The 22,734-nt window shown below is 45.3% G+C and overlaps 1 protein-coding gene across 1 annotated transcript; it reads right to left on the bottom strand.

Annotated features, from left to right (window-relative positions):
• Positions 1-1,205: 1,205 nt before the first annotated feature.
• On the bottom strand, positions 1,206-22,396 carry dnaaf11 (dynein axonemal assembly factor 11). The gene is given in 12 exon segments (XM_076097222.1): positions 1,206-1,743; positions 3,353-3,386; positions 6,945-6,981; positions 9,683-9,778; positions 11,185-11,254; positions 11,718-11,783; positions 14,363-14,440; positions 20,320-20,487; positions 21,304-21,509; positions 21,723-21,895; positions 22,022-22,099; positions 22,216-22,396. Coding segments are annotated over 12 exon segments (1,371 nt in total). The 3' UTR covers positions 1,206-1,559.
• Positions 22,397-22,734: the final 338 nt, after the last annotated feature.

Genomic DNA, 22,734 nt, shown 5'->3' with positions numbered 1-22,734 from the left:
TTAACAGAAGACAGTGATTGGTTGGATGGAAACCACGTCACTAATATTCATGTTTTCACTTGTGACCAGAAGGCAACCTCCAGTTCTGCTGAGTGAACTCAATGCTTCATGTGTTAAAGCGTCACTCCTCCTCAGTCCAAATATGGTCACTTCCTGTTCACTGGTTGCAAAAAAACACAACATGGCGACGGACGAAATCGAAAATGGCGACGATGAAATTGCCGAACTCGAGGCTTCAAAACATCAGTCCACAAACCAACGAGTGACGTCATGATGACTAGAATGTTTGGCTTCGACCAGCGTCCGAAAACCATCCGGCCCTGCTCCGTAGAGCCGGATGATATCAATGATTGTAACCGTGAATAAAGAGGAGCAGTGTTCTTGTTGGTTCACTTTTACACTGCTATGTGATGCTACGCACTGGTCACCACACCACCGATCCACAGTATTGATACTGATACTACATTATATCCACGATACAACACAGAATACATATGTTACAAAGCAGGCTCAAATCTAAATGACTGAATCTGGATTCATAGACAAGTATTAGATTACATCCACTCTTTCTGGACGAGCCGTTTTTCGCACAGCAAAATACCAGAAGGATGAAAATCTCCAGGACGATACGAGCCACGCAGTCCAAATATAGAACTCTGGGATGAGGAGAGAAGATCTGTCAGGAGGGAAAAATGGTCCGAAGCCAAAACGATCTCTGGAGGCTCTGCGGCTGTAACGGCGCTCGGAGCTGCTCGAGGAGGGAGTCGTGACCTCCGAGCTTGTTCGGGGTGACAGCTCCGGAAGGAAAGCAAAGAGCGAGGAGACCTCAGCGGAGTTTCAAGGAGAGATGAGCGAGCTTCAGAACCTCTGGGCCTCGCCCATCAATGTCTGGCAGGATGTCAGCTCGAGAGGAGCAAGAGAAAACTCAACGGGACGAAAGTACAACGGCTCCCAAAACACACGAAGGGGCCGCCGGCAGCAGCAACCGGGCTCATCGATTTTACAGCTTTCAGCTGCAAAAACACAAAACATCTGCACGAAGAAAGACAAGTTTGATTCTCTCCATGAAGATTTGATTTATTGTCGTGTTCACAAGATGGTCTCCCGTCCATTTTGAATTTATTAAGGATATTGTTCCACAACAATATCTCACTGTACATGTGAAATAAACAAATAAACAAGATCCCAGGAGTTAACGTTGATATTTACAGTTTCTTTGAATGGAGTTTCCAATATTTTGCGGAGCTGGTAATCAGTAAACACATTTTCTAAGATGGGAAATCAGCGGAAGCTAAATGCTGGGAAACACCGTCCGTGGTTTGGAGGTTTGTTGTTGGTTTTTGTGAGCTGTGAGAGGAAACAGAAAGCTCTCTAAAGGCTCAATCAACTGCTGGTAGCATCTCTAGAACTCTTCTACTCTCAGTAGTTTGAACAGTGTTGAACTTGGCAGCCTACTTACCGTTTAACTTGAACGGCTACGGGTTTGAAGAACCTCAGAAACAAAAGGCCGAGAGAACAGACGCGTCCATGCTGAGCGGGCAGTGGTTTGTCTCAGAGTCTTATACCAGCGGGGGGACATCGGGGTCGTCCACGAACCCGTCGGAGAAGCTGCAGTGAGCGGCGGCGGTGGGCGGAGCCGTCCTGGGACCTTCTTCGGCGCTCTGGCGTCGCACGATGTTGGCGAAGTCGACGGCCGTGTGCTTGCTGGGGTCCACCTCCAGCCTCTCAGGACCGTTGTGTCTTCTGTTCCAACATCAGGGGAAGACACAAGTTAGAGACAAAGACAGTTTCTTCTTCCTCTTTCATGACTTAAGAAAGCGAAATGACTCGGTACGCGTCTGAATGGAGGTCGTCTGTATAGAGACTGTGTGTCATTGAAACTTATCCTCATGCAACAGTTCTTATGTCTTACGAGAAGTTACTCCTCGTTTCCTACAGAAGTCCAGCAACACGTGTGTTTTCTGATCGTTACATTGATCCAGTCTTTTCAAAATAAACTAAAATATATTTTTGTCTTTTCCGTCTTATTTTCCGTCTCGTCAGTCATCAGTCTGTATTAAAGGTACAAATACAGGTTTGAATCCGTACTTAAATGCTAATACTTTAATACTTTTAAGAAAGCTTGCAGGACTTTTGTAAACGAGTATTTCTACACACCATGTTTACCTGCCAGCCAATCAGAAGCAAGTATTTCCGTGGCCTTGGTATAAAAACACAAATGAGATTTGAACATCAGCCACATGCTGCATGAAGTCCCAGCAGGAATGTTAAACCTGCTAATTGTTACCATCTAATCCAATCAACAGCTGATAATCACTGAGTGACTCAGAGGTCGAGTTTAATCACACACCAGATGAGAACGACGTTAATGTCAAAGGTCAATAAATCTCTCGTTTTGGTCGTCGGTGCAGAGACGTCAATCTGGGAGCTGATGTGTACGTGATATACGGTGGTCCATTGATATACAATGAGGTCGGTCCATTTACCAATGAATGAACCTATGATGTTTGAATGAGCTGAGGGTGGTGAAGGACTTTACAATCGTCTCTGGGGATTCGGGGAGTTAAACATCAGACTCTTTTATCAAATCATTTATAAATCTTTAGTAGATATCAAGATATAATAATCCATCTCATAGTTGAGACATTTCTGTTAAAAACCTAAGACGTGGCGTTCATGATGGCGCCGGAGGAAAAGTCATTAGGATTCATTGTCTATTGAAGCAGTAGACACGAACATATAATCTGGACAAAGCTCTGGGGACCAGTGAGGACCTCTCGTAAAAAGAACAAACCTTCAGGAACAGCAGCTCGCACTTTGAAGCACTTTTTAACTGTGGAATTACAACTTCCTGGTCCGTCATGTGATGTCACAGGGCCCAAAGAACACCTTTTCCACGTAGAATTACATTTTGAAAGAGACGTCTGTGACTCAGCTATAACTTTCTTGAGGTGCATCAACTTCCAAGTACGAACGCGTGAGTTTCCCTCCGTTCACGTGAATGACTTTCACAGGAATGGGCGGGGCTGTAACCAGTACTCCTCATACATCACTGGTGGAAACACACTTCTAGTAAAACAGCATGGTGGTTTTAAGGTGTGCAAAGAGGTTTTACGTGATGAAGAGATCAGTGAGCATGAAGGAGACGAAGCGTACGAAGTGTTGTCTGAGTGAAGTAAGAGTTAAAACTGAGCTGTAATTAAAGGAATAAACCAAACCACAGTAAGTACAGAGCATGAAGCAGCACCTGAAGCTATTTAAAGGAATATGTGGAGCTATTCCATGTTTATCTGACGGACTCTCCTGAGTATCTGATGATATTATACGATGGAGAATCACAACATCTCTAAACCAGCCTGGAGTGTGACTGAGCTTTGGGTTTCAGCCTCCAGAGGTGAGACGATATTAATGAAATGTGCTGATTTTCCAGGAAGAGCGAAGACAATTATAACGTCCTGTCCTGCAGAGCAGCAGGAGCTTCCTGCCTCTGTTTATTGAGAGGGGCCTAGAGCTGCCAGAGGACCAGTGTGGACCTCCAGCACCTCTCCGCTCAGTGGAAGTCCCTCTGCAGCGGCAACATCACCGGCTCAGCGGGAGAGAAATGGGAAAGTCATATTACCTGCTGGTAGAGAAGGAAGCGAGCGTCTATTATTAGTGACGGATACGTTTAGTGAAGCAGCAATTTAACTGCTACTGCAGCTTTAAGAGAAGAAAAGAGAACATTCAGGAGACAACGGCCAGACAGACAAGAAGGTCCAAACAGCTGCTTGATTCTATTCATCAGATAGATAGATAGATAGATAGATAGATAGATAGATAGATAGATAGATAGATAGATAGATAGATAGATAGATAGATAGATAGATAGATAGATAGATAGATAGATAGATAGATAGATAGATAGATAGATAGATAGATAGATAGATGTATACTTTATTCATCCCCAGGGGGGAATTTGTTGATTATCAGTTAATAGTAAAATAAATCTTGTTTTGTCCGACCAACAGTCCAAAACCCAAAGATGTTCAGATTACTGAGATATAAAACCAAGAACAGAAGAATCTTCACGTTGGAGATGGAACCAGATGAAACTGATGGAGAAATGTATTAATTGACTCACTAATCATTGCATCTGGCTTACAAACTACACTAACTAACTAACTTACATGTTCCCTTTAATTACACATCGTCCCTTTAAAGCAGATTAAGTCATTGGGTGACTACAGACCCTCCAACATTCTGAATTAGTTATCTAGTTAGTTGACCTTAAGGTCGTTCCATTGATATATCCTCAGTTGGGGGGGGGGGGGGGGGTCCTGCAGTGATCGAGTCGATGTCGGCTGCAGTAACAACATCAGCAGGTTTTCTGTTCAGTGTCTGAAGCCACCGATCCACACGGGGTTAGGTTTAGAAGTGAGTAGAGAGACGGTCTAGTTTCTCTGCCTGCAGACAGAGGACAGGAGGACAGAAGACATGAGGATAGGAGGACAGAATACATGAGGACAGGAGGATAGGAGGACAGAAGACATGAGGACAGGAGGACAGAGGACATGAGGATAGGAGGACAGAGGACATGAGGACAGGAGGATAGGAGGACAGAAGACATGAGGACAGGAGGATAGGAGGACAGAAGACATGAGGACAGGAGGACAGAGGACATGAGGATAGGAGGACAGAGGACATGAGGACAGGAGGATAGGAGGACAGAAGACATGAGGACAGGAGGATAGGAGGACAGAAGACATAAGGACAGGAGGACAGAAGACATGAGGACAGGAGGACATGAGGATAGGAGGACAGAGGACAGGAGGACATGAGGATAGGAGGACATGAGGATAGGAGGACAGAGGACATGAGGACAGGAGGATAGGAGGACAGAAGACATGAGGACAGGAGGAATGATTGACAGAATCTGATAAGTACTGATAAGATCAGCTCCTTCTTTCAGTTCTTTGGTTGTAAACATGGAGCTGCTCAGTTCCTGTGGATCACAGCGCTGCAGGAACTATATACAGTTGACCTCTGACCTTTGACCTTTTAAAGAACACATGGGAGATGAGCTGCTGTGTTTTAAATAACGTTTCATATTCTATTTCATGATCCAACTCTCACACTGCCCGGCCTTGTGTCATCAAGCAAATACCCCGATCATGCCCCTCAGATCCAGAGGCTGAATATAGAATGTTATGTTGGTGAGCCTGGGGTCAGAGGTCGCCCTTAATCACGTCCAAACGATGCAATAACTCGGCGGCCGGCGGGGCGCCGCTCACCCGTCACCTTGCCGTGGAGCAGAGAGCAGCTGAGCATCTTTATCCGTGTGTTTCATTTGAGGGTACGAGCATTGAAGCGGTGGCTCTTCGCTGTGTTCGATGGGCTGAAGGGCGAGAAGCGGCTGCTGCCTCATGAAATGGTAATGAGGACGATGACGATGATGATGATGATGACAGCGTGGTGAAGAGCCCGTCTCCAGGCAAGGAGAGGGAACAGAGCTCTGTGGACTGATGTCATGTCACCGAGAGGTGAAGCTGCTCTGAGCTGTAAATATTCTATCGTGTTGAGTCGTTAAATCTCACTTTTAAAAGGCAAAAGTTGGGAAATAAACGATGTCCTATATGACCGAGTAGTTTTAATGATTTTAAACGCACCCGTACGAGCAAAGAGGAGCGCTGACAGGACTGGAATCTTCTTCAACAACACCGTTAACAATCACCTGAACCCGTCTGTGGTGCTTGGCGGGATAATTCATTTGTTATCAATAAAACTTTGTGGCTGTATATTAAGTTAATGAAGCTTTTAGGGTACATCATCTGAGAACCACGAATGTCTGGACACGACAATCCACTCAGCTGAAATACAGCTTTAAAAACCATCAGCGGTAATCCTGACAACACTCAAAGACACTGGTTTGGTGCAGTGAGGCCACTTTCTTGTGGCTTATTCTCCTTTTACCCCTTTGTGTGACTCCGATCGGATCAGTTTTGCTGCTTTTCTTTAACCACATAGATAAGAGACCCGGGACCTGAATGCAACGATTAGTTTGAGCTGTGAACAAGAATGTAAAGAATACCAGATAACAATTGAAGCAGAATTACCCTGTAGATCTCATACTGGGACCCAGATCCCTCACTGGGATACGGGTCACATTCAAGAATAGATATGAAGCCTCATCCCCAAAAAAATCAATCCCAGCAGCGAGAGCCTGAAGGCCTGAAGCTGAGCGTCTCTCACTGTGTGTGAGTCTCAGCTCTGGTCAAGGTTATCAGTGGCCAGCGTTCAGAGCGCTACCATCAACACGGGTACACAGATATTCATGCAGAGCGTTTAATATACAACAGCGTCTGTAATTAGGACAACAGGGACCCGATAAGCCGGAGGACTCGAGGCCAAACAAAGACCAGCGGCTCGGCTAACCCGAGACCAATGCTGGACTCTGATGAATTCATGCAAACACACACATCCGGCTGTCTGCTGGTCGCTTGTTATGTCTCAATAATATCACAAACTCACTATTTTATCTACTTATAATCACTATAAATAGTGTAACTTTACAGCTTTAGATTGTTTAATAGGAAGACGTATCTTATTATAGGTTTAAGTTTTTATCTTTATTGTTTTTCTTGTTATATATATTTTTTTATAAATGCTTGCTTTCATTGTATTATAACAGTATAAAGACAATGAAATGAGGACTAAAAGAAACCATACGAGAGAAGAGACTTGACTAACATCATTACAGGCCTGGAATGAGATTAGAGAGCTGTGCATGAGGGTTGATGAAGTCAACATGTTAATTGTCCTCCCTGTCCACACATTATAAGGACGTCTGTGTCGTCAGGTTTATCTTTACCGTTTACTGTCCCAGGGCAAGCTGCTGCTGCTGCTGCTGCTGCTGCTGCTGCTGCTGCTGCTGCTGCAGCGTCGGGTTTGACTTCCTCCGGGCGGACGTGAGATGGTCTTCGTCACTTTGATTTCACCTTCAGCCTAAACAGACACATAAGAGGAGAACACGTGTTTTTCAGTCTCTGCTCTTAAACGTTCACCTGTATCGGAGGCCATGTGGAGGATTAATGGCAGCAGCTCTGACTCTGCAGCATCAGCACCTGAGTCTCTGTATTGACGCCATAAATAGTTCCTTCATTAAGCCTCAGAGAGCACAAACTGGCCGATTCTCGTTGGGAGGAACGAAACAATCACAGAAAACCACCAACAGCCTGAAGTTCATCCGTTAAGCTGAAATGTAACGGCGTTAATGAGATCTTTAACGTTTTCCTTCAAAGAAAATCATAAAGTTTTGGTTCTTATTTCATTACGCGATATTTCTTTCATGACGTCCCCTTACAGGATGCTGTTGGACAGATGCCACAGATGCCCCCAGCTGGACTCAAGCCAGGCTTGGTTGATGGTCTGTGATGGTCTGAAAGTGATCTGGCTGTTTTGAGAGGTTTTCTAAAGGGACCCACTTCAGTCCACAGGGACCAACAGAATCAACACAACATGAAAGTTCCTCGTAGAAGCTTTAAGTAACGCCACGTCCTATTATTTTAACCGATCTAAGTAGTTGTGTTGCCTTAGAAGTGGAGGGGCTTGTAAACTGATCGCTTCTGTTTTTTAGGAAAATAACTTTTCTTAAGATATAAAACCGGTTTAATGAGGAGTTCACAGAGTTAAAGCATCGAAGCACCAGACATCACCATCTTTAAATTCATGCTGCATGTGTGGCTTAAAGTCCAGTTTGCATTTGAACAGACTGAACGAGCTGAAGGCTGTGACGTGTAGCTGTACGTACTCTGTGACGTGTGGCTGTACGTACTCTGTGACGTGTGGCTGTACGTACTCTGTGACGTGTGGCTGTACGTACTCTGTGACGTGTAGCGGTACGTACTCTGTGACGTGTGGCTGTACGTACTCTGTGACGTGTGGCTGTACGTACTCTGTGACGTGTGGCTGTACGTACTCTGTGACGTGTAGCGGTACGTACTCTGTGACGTGTGGCTTTACGTACTCTGTGACGTGTAGCGGTACGTACTCTGTGACGTGTAGCTGTACGTACTCTGTGACGTGTGGCTGTAAGTACTCTGTGACGTGTAGCGGTACGTACTCCGTGACGTGTAGCGGTACGTACTCTGTGACGTGTGGCTTTACGTACTCTGTGACGTGTAGCGGTACGTACTCCGTGACGTGTAGCTGTACGTACTCCGTGACGTGTGGCTGTACGTACTCCGTGACGTGTGGCTGTACGTACTCCGTGACGTGTGGCTGTACGTACTCCGTGACGTGTAGCTGTACGTACTCCGTGGCGTGTAGCTGTACGTACTCCGTGACGTGTAGCTGTACGTACTCCGTGGCGTGTAGCTGTACGTACTCCGTGGCGTGTAGCTGTACGTACTCCGTGGCGTGTAGCTGTACGTACTCCGTGGCGTGTAGCTGTACGTACTCCGTGACGTGTAGCTGTACGTACTCCGTGACGTGTAGCTGTACGTACTCCGTGACGTGTAGCTGTACGTACTCCGTGACGTGTAGCTGTACGTACTCCGTGACGTGTAGCTGTACGTACTCCGTGACGTGTAGCGGTACGTACTCCGTGACGTGTAGCTGTACGTACTCTGACGCGTGTAGCTGTACGTACTCCGTGACGTGTGGCTGTACGTACTCCGTGACGTGTAGCTGTACGTACTCCGTGACGTGTAGCTGTACGTACTCCGTGACGTGTAGCTGTACGTACTCCGTGACGTGTAGCTGTACGTACTCCGTGACGTGTAGCTGTACGTACTCCGTGACGTGTAGCTGTACGTACTCTGACGCGTGTAGCTGTACGTACTCCGTGACGTGTGGCTGTACGTACTCTGTGACGTGTGGCTGTACGTACTCTGTGACGTGTAGCTGTACGTACTCTGTGACGCGTGTAGCTGTACGTACTCTGTGACGTGTGGCTGTACGTACTCTGTGACGTGTGGCTGTACGTACTCTGTGACGCGTGTAGCTGTACGTACTCTGTGACGTGTGGCTGTACGTACTCTGTGACGTGTAGCTGTACGTACTCTGTGACGCGTGTAGCTGTACGTACTCTGTGACGTGTGGCTGTACGTACTCTGTGACGTGTGGCTGTACGTACTCTGTGACGCGTGTAGCTGTACGTACTCTGTGACGTGTGGCTGTACGTACTCTGTGACGCGTGTAGCTGTACGTACTCTGTGACGCGTAGCTGTACGTACTCTGTGACGTGTGGCTGTACGTACTCTGTGACGTGTAGCTGTACGTACTCTGTGACGCGTGTAGCTGTACGTACTCTGTGACGTGTGGCTGTACGTACTCTGTGACGTGTAGCTGTACGTACTCTGTGACGCGTGTAGCTATAGGTACTCTGTGACGTGTAGCGGTACGTACTCTGTGACGTGTAGCTGTACGTACTCTGTGACGCGTGTAGCTGTATGTACTCTGTGACGCGTGTAGCTGTACGTACTCTGTGACGCGTGTAGCTATATGTACTCTGTGACGTGTAGCGGTACGTACTCTGTGACGTGTGGCTGTACGTACTCTGTGACGCGTGTAGCTGTACGTACTCTGTGACGCGTGTAGCTATATGTACTCTGTGACGTGTAGCGGTACGTACTCTGTGACGTGTAGCGGTACGTACTCTGTGACGTGTAGCTGTACGTACTCTGTGACGTGTAGCGGTACGTACTCTGGGCATGCTGAGGACCAGGTGTCCCGTGGTTTGGGATCTCTGAGCTGTCGAGCTGTCGGGCTTCACTTCGGCCGGCAGGACCATCTGAAAGATCTGCAGAGTAAATTATTCATAACTTTAATTAGCGAGATTAATGCGCTGATCCGGCACAGTGTGTCAGATGACTTTAATCATTAGTGAGGTCTTTCTTTAGGAACACTTTCCAGAGAAGTCGTGCAGAGAGTGACCAGAATAGCTCCGACTGAGGAACGGTGGCCATCAATCACCGGAGCGGAGTCCTAACGATCCACGTGGTACGAATAATGTGCATTAAAAAGATTCATTTCATAATCTACTTTCATGTGATTGTGAGAGTGAATTTGGGGGAAACCGTGCTAACAGCAGGCCGAGGAGGAGGAGGAGGAGGAGGAGGAGGAAAGCTCCGTCTGTTCTGCTCTGCTGCCGTCAGATGAGACTTGATATACGGATGACCCCCCCCCCCCCCTCTAAATGACTTCATATTTAGGAGGAACTTTAAAGGCCTGAGTTGATGTATGACTTGATGTATGACCAATCAGGCTGACCCCCGGGCATAAAACAACCTGCTAACAGCCTGAAGTGGAGCCATTCAGGACTCCAGAAAACAGGTTAGACGTGTGAGGCCGATTCCCCTCCACACACTAGCTGTAAGAGGTGCATGTGATGAGGCTATAAACGCCCTCAGATGTGCACAACAGCTGTTCTGTTGGAGACAAAGATGAGACACAAACAGCACAAAAATGATTCAGGGCTTAACGAAACAAATGTGTGTTTATGTTTGCGTCTTTGTGCGTACACACACACACACACACACACACACACACACACACACACACACACACACACAGTGTTGTGGTGAATCTAACATCTAACGACATGCAGGACTGAGACTCCCTTCACAATAAAGCTCAGTCTGACTCATGCAGAGCGGGAAATGAACACCTGACAGCAAACAAACACTAACTGGACTTCTGCTGACGCTGAGTCGTTCCTCTTTTGACAGGAAACGAGTTCATCTTCAGCTCATCAATTCTTGGATTTATCAGATTAAGAAAAGAAACAGAGAGGCCCTCTCGCCCTGCTGGACAGCTCACATTTTGGGGTAAAATAAACCCAAATGACTTGGCAGCAGGTGTGATAAACTCCCTCCATGAACGTGTCAGAAACACGTTTGATGACTCAGCAGCTTCTCGCAGCCTTTTACTTGCTCTAAATCTGATGTCAGCAGTCTGTGGTTGAACTGGCAACCCTCCAGTTTCAATGTACGGGGACTAAGAGCCTGAGTCTGGAGCTCTGAGGAAATACACGTTACAATAAAATAAAAGTTATTCCATCTCCCTCCTCAGGCCGAGTTATTAGCAACGTGAAGATTTGAAGTTGTTTTGTCTTTGTGTTCCAGAATTTAAAGTTACAAACTATCAGAAATAAGAAGTTTAATCCTAAAAGGTTATAAACTCATCATTAGAATCTCCACAGCGTACCTTTCCTTTGACTTTGACTCTGGCGTACGTCGGCTGGACGTCCACGTCGATCAAGGAGGTGTCCATGTGTCTGAGAGGAGAGGAGGAGGAGGAGGAGGAGGAGGAGGAGGAGGTCAGTTTAAATAAAGAGAGAGAGGTGGAGTAGTGAAGTCTGCAGGGGTCAGCTGTGCAGCCTGGAGGTCACACATGTTCTACACCTCAACTTCTACCAGTACTTGTTTCAAACAACCAACACGATGGTTTCCAGGTTTCCAACTTGAGTTATTATCATCGATCATTTCGATCAAATGCACAAGAAACCAACATCGACATGCAGCTAAACAGAAACAACAAGCTATCAGCTGTTATGTAGAGCAAGCAGCAACATCTGACATGAACACAGCTGGATGAGCAGCAGGGCTTTAGATTGTAGTCGTATTAAACTAACCGTGTCTGATGAAGAGCAGAGATATGCTTAGAGACTATAACATAAAGCCTATTTGTGCTGTTATATAATATCAGTTGTTGAGAGTTTGGGTTCACAGTCTTCGTACCTGTACACTTCCAGGTTTAACACGATGGTGTTGTTGTCTTCATCTTCAGTGAGAGAGAAGTCCAGCCTGTAGACAGAGAGGAACAAACATCCATAATGAGGCTTTAAACACTGAGCTAACACAAGTAGCTCATCACAGTTGTGATGTTCTGACCGTTATCCTCCATCGTGCTGATGTGAAGAGATAAATCACATACAGGACACGTTCTCAGATCACAAGATGAAATGTGTTTTCAGGCCCCTGTGGCCTTGCTCTGGATATAAACCTGGGGGGGGGGGGGGTTATCATCACAGCCAATCACAAACGAAGGCCGCTAATAAAGCAATCAGCCGGGAACCTGGAAGCTGTTTTCCCGCCTCACTGTCTGAGTCGTTCCACCAGGACGGAGGTGATGGAGGTCTCAGGTATGAAGGACGGAGAGGAAACTGTTCTCTTCATTATTTTGTGTTTTTCACCAAAACAACACTGAAGCGTTGAAGTTGACAGAATGAGAAGCAATTATGTTGCTTTCTGCTGCTGCAGCCGAGTGGATTGTTTCCTTCAGTCAATCACAGCTGGTAGTACTGTTACTGCAGTACAAGTACTAATACCACAGAGTAAGCATACTGCAGTACAAGTACTAATACCACAGAGTAAACATACTGCAGTACAAGTACTAATACCACAGAGTAAGCATACTGCAGTACAAGTACTAATACCACAGGGTAAACATACTGCAGTACAAGTACTAATACCACAGGGTAAACATACTGCAGTACAAGTACTAATACCACAGGGTAAACATACTGCAGTACAAGTACTAATACCACAGGGTAAACATACTGCAGTACAAGTACTAATACCACAGAGTAAACATACTGCAGTACAAGTACTAATACCACAGGGTAAACATACTGCAGTACAAGTACTAATACCACAGGGTAAACATACTGCAGTACAAGTACTAATACCACAGGGTAAACATACTGCAGTACAAGTACTAATACCACAGAGTAAACATACTGCAGTACAAGTACTAATACCACAGAGTAAACATACTGCAGTACAAGTACTAATACCACAGGGTAAACATACTGCAGTACAAGTACTAATACCACAGGGTAAACATACTGCAGTACAAGTACTAATACCACAGGGTAAACATACTGCAGTACAAGTACTAATACCACAGGGTAAACATACTGCAGTACAAGTACTAATACCACAGAGTAAACATACTGCAGTACAAGTACTAATACCACAGAGTAAACATACTGCAGTACAAGTACTAATACCACAGGGTAAACATACTGCAGTACAAGTACTAATACCACAGAGTAAACATACTGCAGTACAAGTACTAATACCACAGAGTAAACATACTGCAGTACAAGTACTAATACCACAGGGTAAACATAGTGCAGTACAAGTACTAATACCACAGGGTAAACATACTGCAGTACAAGTACTAATACCACAGGGTAAACATACTGCAGTACAAGTACTAATACCACAGGGTAAACATACTGCAGTACAAGTACTAATACCACAGAGTAAACATACTGCAGTGCAAGTACTAATACCACAGAGTGAAAATACTCTTTTGATGTTGGTAAGTGAAAGTAGTCACAACAGATTGGAATGATGGCTTAATCTATAGAAGTGAAACTTTCCTTTAAAGAGGGTCATGTGATGTGTGATGTGTCATGTGTCATGTGTCATGTGTCATGTGTGATGTGTCATGTGTGATGTGTCATGTGTGATGTGTCATGTGTCATGTGTCATGTGTCATGTGTGATGTGTCATGTGTGATGTGTCATGTGTGATGTGTCATGTGTCATGTGTCATGTGTGATGTGTCATGTGTGATGTGTCATGTGTGATGTGTGATGTGTCATGTGTGATGTGTCATGTGTCATGTGTCATGTGTGATGTCATGTGTCATGTGTCATGTGTGATGTCATGTGTCATGTGTCATGTGTCATGTGTGATGTGTCATGTGTGATGTGTCATGTGTGATGTGTCATGTGTGATGTGTCATGTGTCATGTGTCATGTGTGATGTCATGTGTCATGTGTCATGTGTGATGTCATGTGTCATGTGTCATGTGTCATGTGTGATGTCATGTGTCATGTGTGATGTGTCATGTGTGATGTGTCATGTGTCATGTGTCATGTGTGATGTGTCATGTGTGATGTGTCATGTGTGATGTGTGATGTGTCATGTGTCATGTGTCATGTGTGATGTGTCATGTGTGATGTGTCATGTGTGATGTGTCATGTGTCATGTGTCATGTGTCATGTGTGATGTGTCATGTGTGATGTGTCATGTGTGATGTGTCATGTGTCATGTGTGATGTGTCATGTGTCATGTGTCATGTGTGATGTCATGTGTCATGTGTCATGTGTCATGTCATGTGTCATGTGTCATGTGTCATGTGTGATGTCATGTGTCATGTGTCATGTGTGATGTGTCATGTGTCATGTGTGATGTGTGACGTCAACAACATGCTCCATAGAACTACAGTCAGCCGTCCACCTCTACTACCGAGTCATCATCACTGTGAACTCTCCACATTCTGTTGACGACATAGTTGCTCATTGTTTGAATGTTTTAAAGCACATGTCACACGTTGCACCTTTAACGAACACGTCTCTGTGTTCTTACTTTGGCTCGTTGACGTTCAGGACTCGTCCTTCAGCAGTGATCAGCGTCCTCGGGGCCTTCGGCTTCTTCTCCTTCTCCCTGCAGGGAAACAGCAAAGCACAGACTGTAGTGAGAGAGAGAGAGTGTGTGTGTGTGTGTGTGTGTGTGTGTGTGTGTGTGTGTGTGTAGACAGGGTGGACTGACAGATGACAGTAGCAGAGTTATGAGGTTTTTGGGGTGAAGGAGAGAGCAACTTCTGCCTCCATAAATAGAGGGTTTCACTGTGGGACACACACACACACACACACACACACACACACACACACACACACACACACACACACACACACACACACACACAAAATGCTTTCACCCTTTTACAGTTTTAAACATTAAAAAGATCATGAAGAGAGAAAGTAAACCTGTAAACGCTCCACATGATGAGGAATAATGTCACAGCCGTCCTAGAGGAGAGTGACTGTGGTTCAGAGATTAAAGACGATGATTATGCTTTTCCTCTTTCCTATATATACATATTAGCTTTAGGCCCTCCGTCACCTAACGCTGTGTAGAAGATGATGACTGAATATTGAATGTTTCTGTCTTGAACAGTGTTAAAATGAGGAGGTGGGTTTGTGATAACAAGCTGCCGTGTTACGGTTTGGTTTGGCTAACTTGATAACTGAGACTTTGCTGTTTTTGGTCTCCTTCGGTCACCGAGACACATCCCAGCAAAAGATGATCAACGTATATTTGACTAATAGCTTTGTTACATGGAGGCCGATCTCTGTAACCAACAGTGCAGCTGGTCTCCAGCTAGACACCCGGGGCTTTATTTGGCTGCATTCTCTCTAGTGTCCAGCAGGGGGCGACTCCTCTGGTTGTATAGAAGTCTATGAGAAAATGACTCTACTTACCTCTTGATTTATTACCTCAGTAAACATTGTAAACATGAGTTTATGGTCTCAATCTCTAGTTTCAAGTCTTCTTCAATACAGCATGATGTTCATAATGTTCACGTCACTCCTCCTCAGTCCTAATATGGTCACTTCCTGTTCACTGGTTGCAAAAAAAAAACAAGATGGCGATGGCCAAATTACTGAACTCGAGGCTTCATAACATCAGTCCACAAACCAATGAGTGACGTCAGCATGACGACGTCCACTTCTTACATAGAGTCTACGGTTAATTCAGGAAGTGAATGCGTTCACTTGCTGCTATCTTAGATCGTTGACGGGCATCAATCTATTTTCTTCTCTTACTTGTTTTTATCTCGTCTTGCTGCTGGTCACTGGAAGCATCTTAAATCTTGAATAGATGATTTTTTTTAATCATCTGGTGACCCCTCAGATTTGGAGGGTAGTAGGTTCCAGAAACTGAATAATAAACTCTAGGATCACAACATTAAGTACTCATAAAAGTTCATCAACTCAGATTTAGTGTATTGTCCTCCCAACCAGCTCCTCTAAAGACAAATGATAACAGTCTTCTCTTCAGTCACTCCGTTATGAAAGCAGGCCGTGTGACAGAAGCAGCGGCAGGTGAACGCTTCACCTCCGTCCTTCTATTAAGCCCACTGAGCAGCAGACGGAGGAGTCGACGGGCGAAGAGCGGCGAGTGTTTAAGCGCTCTGCGGAGGGTCGGCCATGTTGGAAGAGCCTTCGATCTGCCGAGGATGTTCAGTCCATGTTTTTGTTGGAGCAGAGGGACCTGTGATGAGTCCAAGTGGTGCTGTGGAGCCGAGTGGTCACTTCCTGGTTTCATAGGTCCATCAAACAGACAGACAGGCCGGCAGGGCGACAGTGTCTTCCTTAAGACGTTATCTTCCGTTTCTTTGTTTTCCCGGCTGCACCGAAAACTAAATCAGGACCCAAAAAACGTTGGATTTTCCTGCTGAGTTTCACTTTTCATGCAAACAAACAAACAAATCTATTGAAGAGGAACCATGAATAGAGGCGAATCACCTTTTAGTTCATCAAAATATTTTATATTTTCCCCGGATACAATTCAAGGTTTATTACAACTTTTGGTCTTATTCTGAAGTATCTCTGTGATTACTTATATCAGTATATTGGATATCAGTATATCATTTGGAACATGGAAGGATCTCCAGACGACTGACAAAATAAAGGGTTTAATGACGATTAAAATGATGAGAAGTATATTTGCTGAACACATATGGCAGATTTTGGAGTGACGCGTTAGACAGCGCTCTCCATCATCATCATCATCATCATCATCATCAAAACAACAAAAGAGGGAATATCTCTATACCGTCAATCTGCACAGAATTTAACACAAGAAGCAATGAAGCTTCTCTCTTTTATCAGCCGGTTGGATTTAATGGCCATCGTCACGGAGTCCAATTCTAACAAATAGAATTGCGATGGCTGATAGTTTGAGGTCATTTCCCAGATGTGTGATTTCATTTTGTGGAACACATGTGAAGCCTGTCAGCCATTGTGTGTGTGTGTGTGTGTGTGTGTGTGTGTGTGTGTCCGTGTGTGTGTCCGTGTGTGTGTGTGTGTGTTGGGGTGAGACAGAGGGCAAGTATCCACTTTGAAATATCAAACCACAAGGATCACCTCCATCGCTCTGCCTCCCGGTTCAAATAGCACAACACTGTTGACTCTTGAAGGTCAGTAGTGCGGCTCTCTGCTCCATAAACCCTCTTCTGTAACTCCTCTTTCCTCTTTCTCTCACAGTGTGACAGGGCGTCTATCAAACAGCTGAGTCACGGAGACATCAGTGGTGACAGCCTCGCTGCTGGTTTGAGTCCAGAGCTGAGGACGATCTGTTCAGACGGCTTTGAGGAGTCTAATCCTGCAGGACTACGATCACCAGAGAGAAGGACTGTCAGGGTGCAGAGAGACCCGTCTGCAGAGCCTCTGTTTGGTGTTTGGTGGTGATAAACATTAGGACCGAGCTCAGACCGGGTTTGACCCAGACTCAGCTTTTGCTGCAATGCAACGTGACTTAATCCTGCAAGAATCCACGTGCATGAAAGCACACGTTTCTGTAACGTGAACGCTGTGTTTCTCCTGTTAACATCACGATGTTGCAACAAAGGATAAAATGGATGCTTTCTATAGCTGTAAGATCCCGTCTGTGAGTTAAAGGAAACGTGTAGTTTTCTGGTGTCTGATAAACCTTTAAATGCACAAAGAATCTGTTGAGCCTCAGACTGGACTGAAGGTGTTTCAGGTTTGGATTACATGATAACGTCGTGTACTAGCGGTGCGGCGTATGAAACGCTTTCACACACAAGAAGTTGATTAACTTAAAAGTGCAACTGTGGAACGGTAAAATATAATTTGTTTATGTAAGAATCGTATTACTATAGATTAGTGCTGAAACAGTTCATAGATTATCTTTTCTGGTTCATCATGAGTCACGTTCGGCTAACTGTTGTTTAGCGAGCTAGCTAGCTCAAGCTTCTCTCCCACAGACTGTTAGAAGAAGTGGACGTCGTCGTCGTGACGTCACTCGTTGGTTTGTGGACTGATGTTATGAAGCCTCCAGTTCTGAGATTTGGCCGTCGCCATCTTGTTTTTTTTGCAACCAGTGAACAGGAAGTGACCATATCTGGACTGAGGAGGAGTGACGTAGAGACGCCGTATACGTCTCTGGTAGAGACCTGTCAATCACCGTGTAGCCCCGCCCTAAAGCATCCCCTGCTTTATGGTCTGTTTGACTCTAAATGGACCATAATGTACTAAATGAACATCATGCTGTATTGAAGAAGACTTGAAACTAGAGATTGAGACCATAAACTCATGTTTACAATGTTTACTGAGGTAATAAATCAAGAGAGAAGTAGAGTCATTTTCTCATAGACTTCTATACAACCAGAGGAGTCGCCCCCTGGTGGACACTAGAGAGAATGCAGCTTTAACACACGAAGCTTTGACTTCACTTTAAAAACATTCAACAACACACCACACGTTATCTCCCGTCATCGTTAACCTCCACCCGTCACATATCGTGGAGCAGCCATTAACACACAGAGGCGTCTCCCGGCTGACCTCATCACAGGATCCACCTCCAGAGCAGGAATAAAAATCATCTGTCTGACAATCCAGTGATGCACGACTGCATGCATCAAGTCAGCAGCGCTCTGACAGGCCGGGTGCAGGCAGACGATAAAAACGGCAGCACCACATCACCCGGGTTCTGTGCTTGGACAGCGTGCAGGCCTGGATGTTTCTGTACTGTGGATTAGGAAGCGGACTGTCACCGCTTAGCGTTCACATTGTGTTTCTTCAAAGACCCAGCGGTGACATCTGACTTCTTATCAACACAATGGAGGTTTATTTTGCTCCTTAGTGAGTTTTTTTCTGCAGTTCCATTTAAAGTCAGGTCGCCGGATGAATAAAATAAGAAACAGACATTGGATGAAGTATTGTCACCGTGTACATTTACTAAAGTACTATTTATTTTACTCTACAAGTGTTTGCAACGGCGGTTCCCATGAATTTCACTTAATTTCTGTCTTTATTTGTTGTTTTTTCCGTGTTCATCACTAACGACATGAGACAGAATACATTCATGAACATGTGAAAAGGAAGCGTGAGGATTAACAGCAGTCGTCCAACCAGACAGACCTGCCGGACCAAACGTCACCAAACCGCCCCAGAGAGGAGAGGGAGGAGAGCCCAGATGGATGCTAAGCTAACCCAGCTAGGACCTGAGGCTACTCCACTACCCAGCATGCTCCAGGCTGTCTGATGCTCAGTACATGCTCCACCGTTGCCACAGCAGAGATGTTGGATGTTGGTATCGGTGCCCTTGGACAAAGTCAGAACCGACCCTGAAGTCTCAGAGGAGCTGGACGAGTGCTGGAGGCTTCATGGGTTTATTGCTCCACAGATGTTTCACACGTCAGGTTTATTTCTCTGGTCTTTTATCACCGTTACAGTCCCGGCTTCAACTACAAAGGCTGGCCACTAAATCAAGAGTGATACTCACAGAACCTCAGACCAATTAAAAAACAGCAACTTCTTTTTCAACGACAACAACTGCAAACAACAAAAAAGTTAAGGTGAAAAAAGACAGAAGCCATCAGAGAGATCCGTCCAGCACACCGAAAGACAATCATTCAGGATCGTCGGCCTCCTCCAGCTCACCAACTGATCCATTCGTCACAAACGTAGAATCAAAACTAAATCCTCTCTGACCCTCTGAACCTGCTCACGTCTCCTCTCTCAGAACAGTTTGTTCTGAGCCTGAAAACTTCTCATTAACCCGACAGATGAACCCGGACTGAACGTCCCGTCGTCTGTTCCTGCTGACTGTCCTGTAGAGATGTCACACCGGCAGCCTCCGGTGAAGCCAAAGCTTCATGTGTTAAAGCTGCATTCTCTCTAGTGTCCACCAGGGGGCGACTCCTCTGGTTGTATAGAAGTCTATGAGAAAATGACTCTACTTCTCTCTTGATTTATTACCTCAGTAAACATTGTAAACATGAGTTTATGGTCTCAATCTCTAGTTTCAAGTCTTCTTCAATACAGCATGATGTTCATTTAGTACATTATGGTCCATTTAGAGTCAACCAGACCATAAAGCAGGGGATGCTTTAGGGCGGGGCTACACAGTGATTGACAGGTCTCTACCAGAGACGTATACTGCGTCTCTACGTCACTCCTCCTCAGTCCAGATATGGACTGATCCTGTTGAAACTGATCCTGAGTCAGTGTGGGAGGCCGCCTCAGGGGGACGATTGGCTGGTGTTGTAGCGACACCAAGTGGCCAACATAGGGAACTACAACACTCCACTTCAGTCTGATAGATTGAGAAACAGTTTGTGTGTCTTATTGGTTGTAGCTGAGGCATTTCTGTTTCAGGAAGTAGAGTTTTATATATAAATATTAAAGACTTTTCTCTCCACACGCAGTATTTTAATGTGATTTCGGAGCTACGGTGAGAGGATGAACTCTGAGCAGCTCTAATGAGACCAAACTGAGTTTAAAAACACTTACTTCTCCTTCGTCTTCTTCTTCTCCTCCAGGTGGCGGTGAGCCTCCAGACGAGACTCGGGCGTGAACGAACACGGCGTGTGCCAGAACTCCTGCTCCCGCCGCTCCTCGTCCAGGTTCTCCTCCACCTCCCGGTTCTCCTGGTTCTCCAGGTTCTCCACCAACGCTGGGCTGCAGAGACGGAGATCCATCAGTAACGATTTAACTCTCATCTTTATCAGGTCAGTGTGGTTTATTTTAACTCCTTATGGGGCAGCTGAATACATTAAGATAAAAATACAAACATTACACCAATATTTCCATTTCTGAGACTTTTCCTGATGTTTTTACTTTTCACTTAAAGACTCACCAAAGAAAAGTAGTTATTTTAGTTCAATGCCAACAATCTTTGATTTAACTGAGTTTTAGAGACCTGACTTTACCTCAACAAGACTCTTTCCTCTTTCCTCCCTCTGTCTGTCCTCTTGGTGTTTTTTTTTTTTTTGGGGGGGGGGGGGGGGTTATCTTTTAGGATTTATTTCTATATAACTTTCTCTTTTCAACTGATCTCAAAGTGTATTAACGGCCAAACTGGATGTGAGTGACAACGTGAGAGGTTTCCACCGACAGAGACAATAACTTTTCTTTATCATCATTAGTTCTTTTACTTTTTGGGGGTTTTTTGTTGCAAAAATTTTTTCACTTTCCAAAATGATCAACTCAAACATATTACTTGTACTTGTAATGATGTGTGTGAGCCGTCAGTAGGCTGCCATCTGTCTGTGACTTCCGCTGTGCAAAGGATTGTGGGTCAGAAGAGCTGATGCAGTAGAACATCCTGGTACTTACTATACTATGTATTAAAACGTACTAAATAAATAGTATGGTAGTGTGGAACGCACCCTGAGACTTTAAGTAGTGCGGGTCATGACCCCCCAAAAAACCGTCATCCTACATTTCCCAGAATGCAACAGGATAGCGTCTCTCTTTTGCGACGCTTGTACTCACGCGGCCGTGTTGATGTCAGTGTACCAGCGGCCGTCGAAGCCTGGCTTCCTCTCCTCGTCTCCTTTCTCCCTCAGCGCCTCCTCTTTTTCCGTGCCTCTCCTCTTCAGGTACTCCTCCTCCTGCTCCCACACTCGCCTCCTCGCCTCCTCAAGGCCCCGAGAGGCTCGAATCCTCTCCGACCGGCTGATCTCCGTCCCGTCCAGCCACTGAGGACAGAGACAAAAAACATAAAATGTGATCCAGGTTGTAATAAAACCAATTATCCTTTTCTCCTCTTCCTCATCATCTTCAACACTTTTAAACAACTGTATCTGTAGATGAACGTCCAGCAGCCTGTTCTGTCTCTACCTTGTGAATCTCAAGCACTTTGTCTTCGTGGATTCTTCCAGTCTAAACTCAGGTGGTTTAGTTAAACTTACCTTGAGCTGAGGCAGAGCAGCCACCACGTACTGCCGGTAGCCCTCGAACTGAGCGCAGGGGTTCCCCACCAGGAAGAGCTCCGTGAGGTGGACGTTGTGCTGCAGAGACTCAACGCTGCTCAGAAGGCCCACGAAGTTCACCGTCAGGTCCAGTTTCTGGAGGCTCTCACATCCTGAAGACAGGACGCAGGACGCAGGACACACACACACACACACACACACACACACACACACACACACACACACCTCAGTGAATAGTTAGTTGCAGCCCTGGTTGGAACCCTCTAGCCAAAACATACCTTCAAGGTTTTCAATGACTTCAATGTTGTTCAAGGCCAGATTCAAATACTGCAGCTTCTTCAGGCGGCCGACATTCTCTGGATGAACCGATGAGATGAAGAAGAGATGAAACAGATGATTAGAATGTGTCAGTCTGTATTGAAGCGGGGGATTGTAGTCGTACGCTTTGCGGTTCTGACGGCGGTTCCCCCACCGATCCTTGGTATGAGGTTGCTCTGCAGGTAGAGGATCCTCAGCTCTCTGCACCACCTGTCCAGGTGCTCCATCCTCTCGATGTCCTGCTGGTGTAGAGAAACCTCCTCCAGGGAGAAGATCTCACACTCGTTGTGCTCGGCCCGCCGGCGGACCATGTCCTCTGTGACTGGCACAAACATTGACACAAACATTCAGAAATAAGTGAGAAGAAGATATTAAATACGCATGAAACCATGAGGAGGGTCACTCTGTTTCTAATCCACCCAATGCACGGTCACTTAACTGTTATTGTTCTTATCCTAAAATCATATTTATACAAGTCTATATGTTTTGTTATATCGTGTCTGAAGGACATTTTAAAGTCTTTATTTATTCAACTTAAATCACTTTCATTGTTAACAGCTGCTGTATGAATACAACTTGACTTTAATTTAGTCTAACAACGTTATCTAACTATAAATTATGAACATTATTGACGGTTGAAAACGGGAAAATGCTTCTTATGTTATTAATAATA

The sequence above is a fragment of the Anarhichas minor genome, unplaced genomic scaffold, assembly GCF_050575085.1.
Source record: "Anarhichas minor isolate MPS153535 unplaced genomic scaffold, ASM5057508v1 ptg000024l, whole genome shotgun sequence".
Classification (NCBI taxonomy): Eukaryota; Metazoa; Chordata; class Actinopteri; order Perciformes; family Anarhichadidae; genus Anarhichas; species Anarhichas minor.
This window is presented reverse-complemented; position numbering and strand designations above follow the sequence as displayed.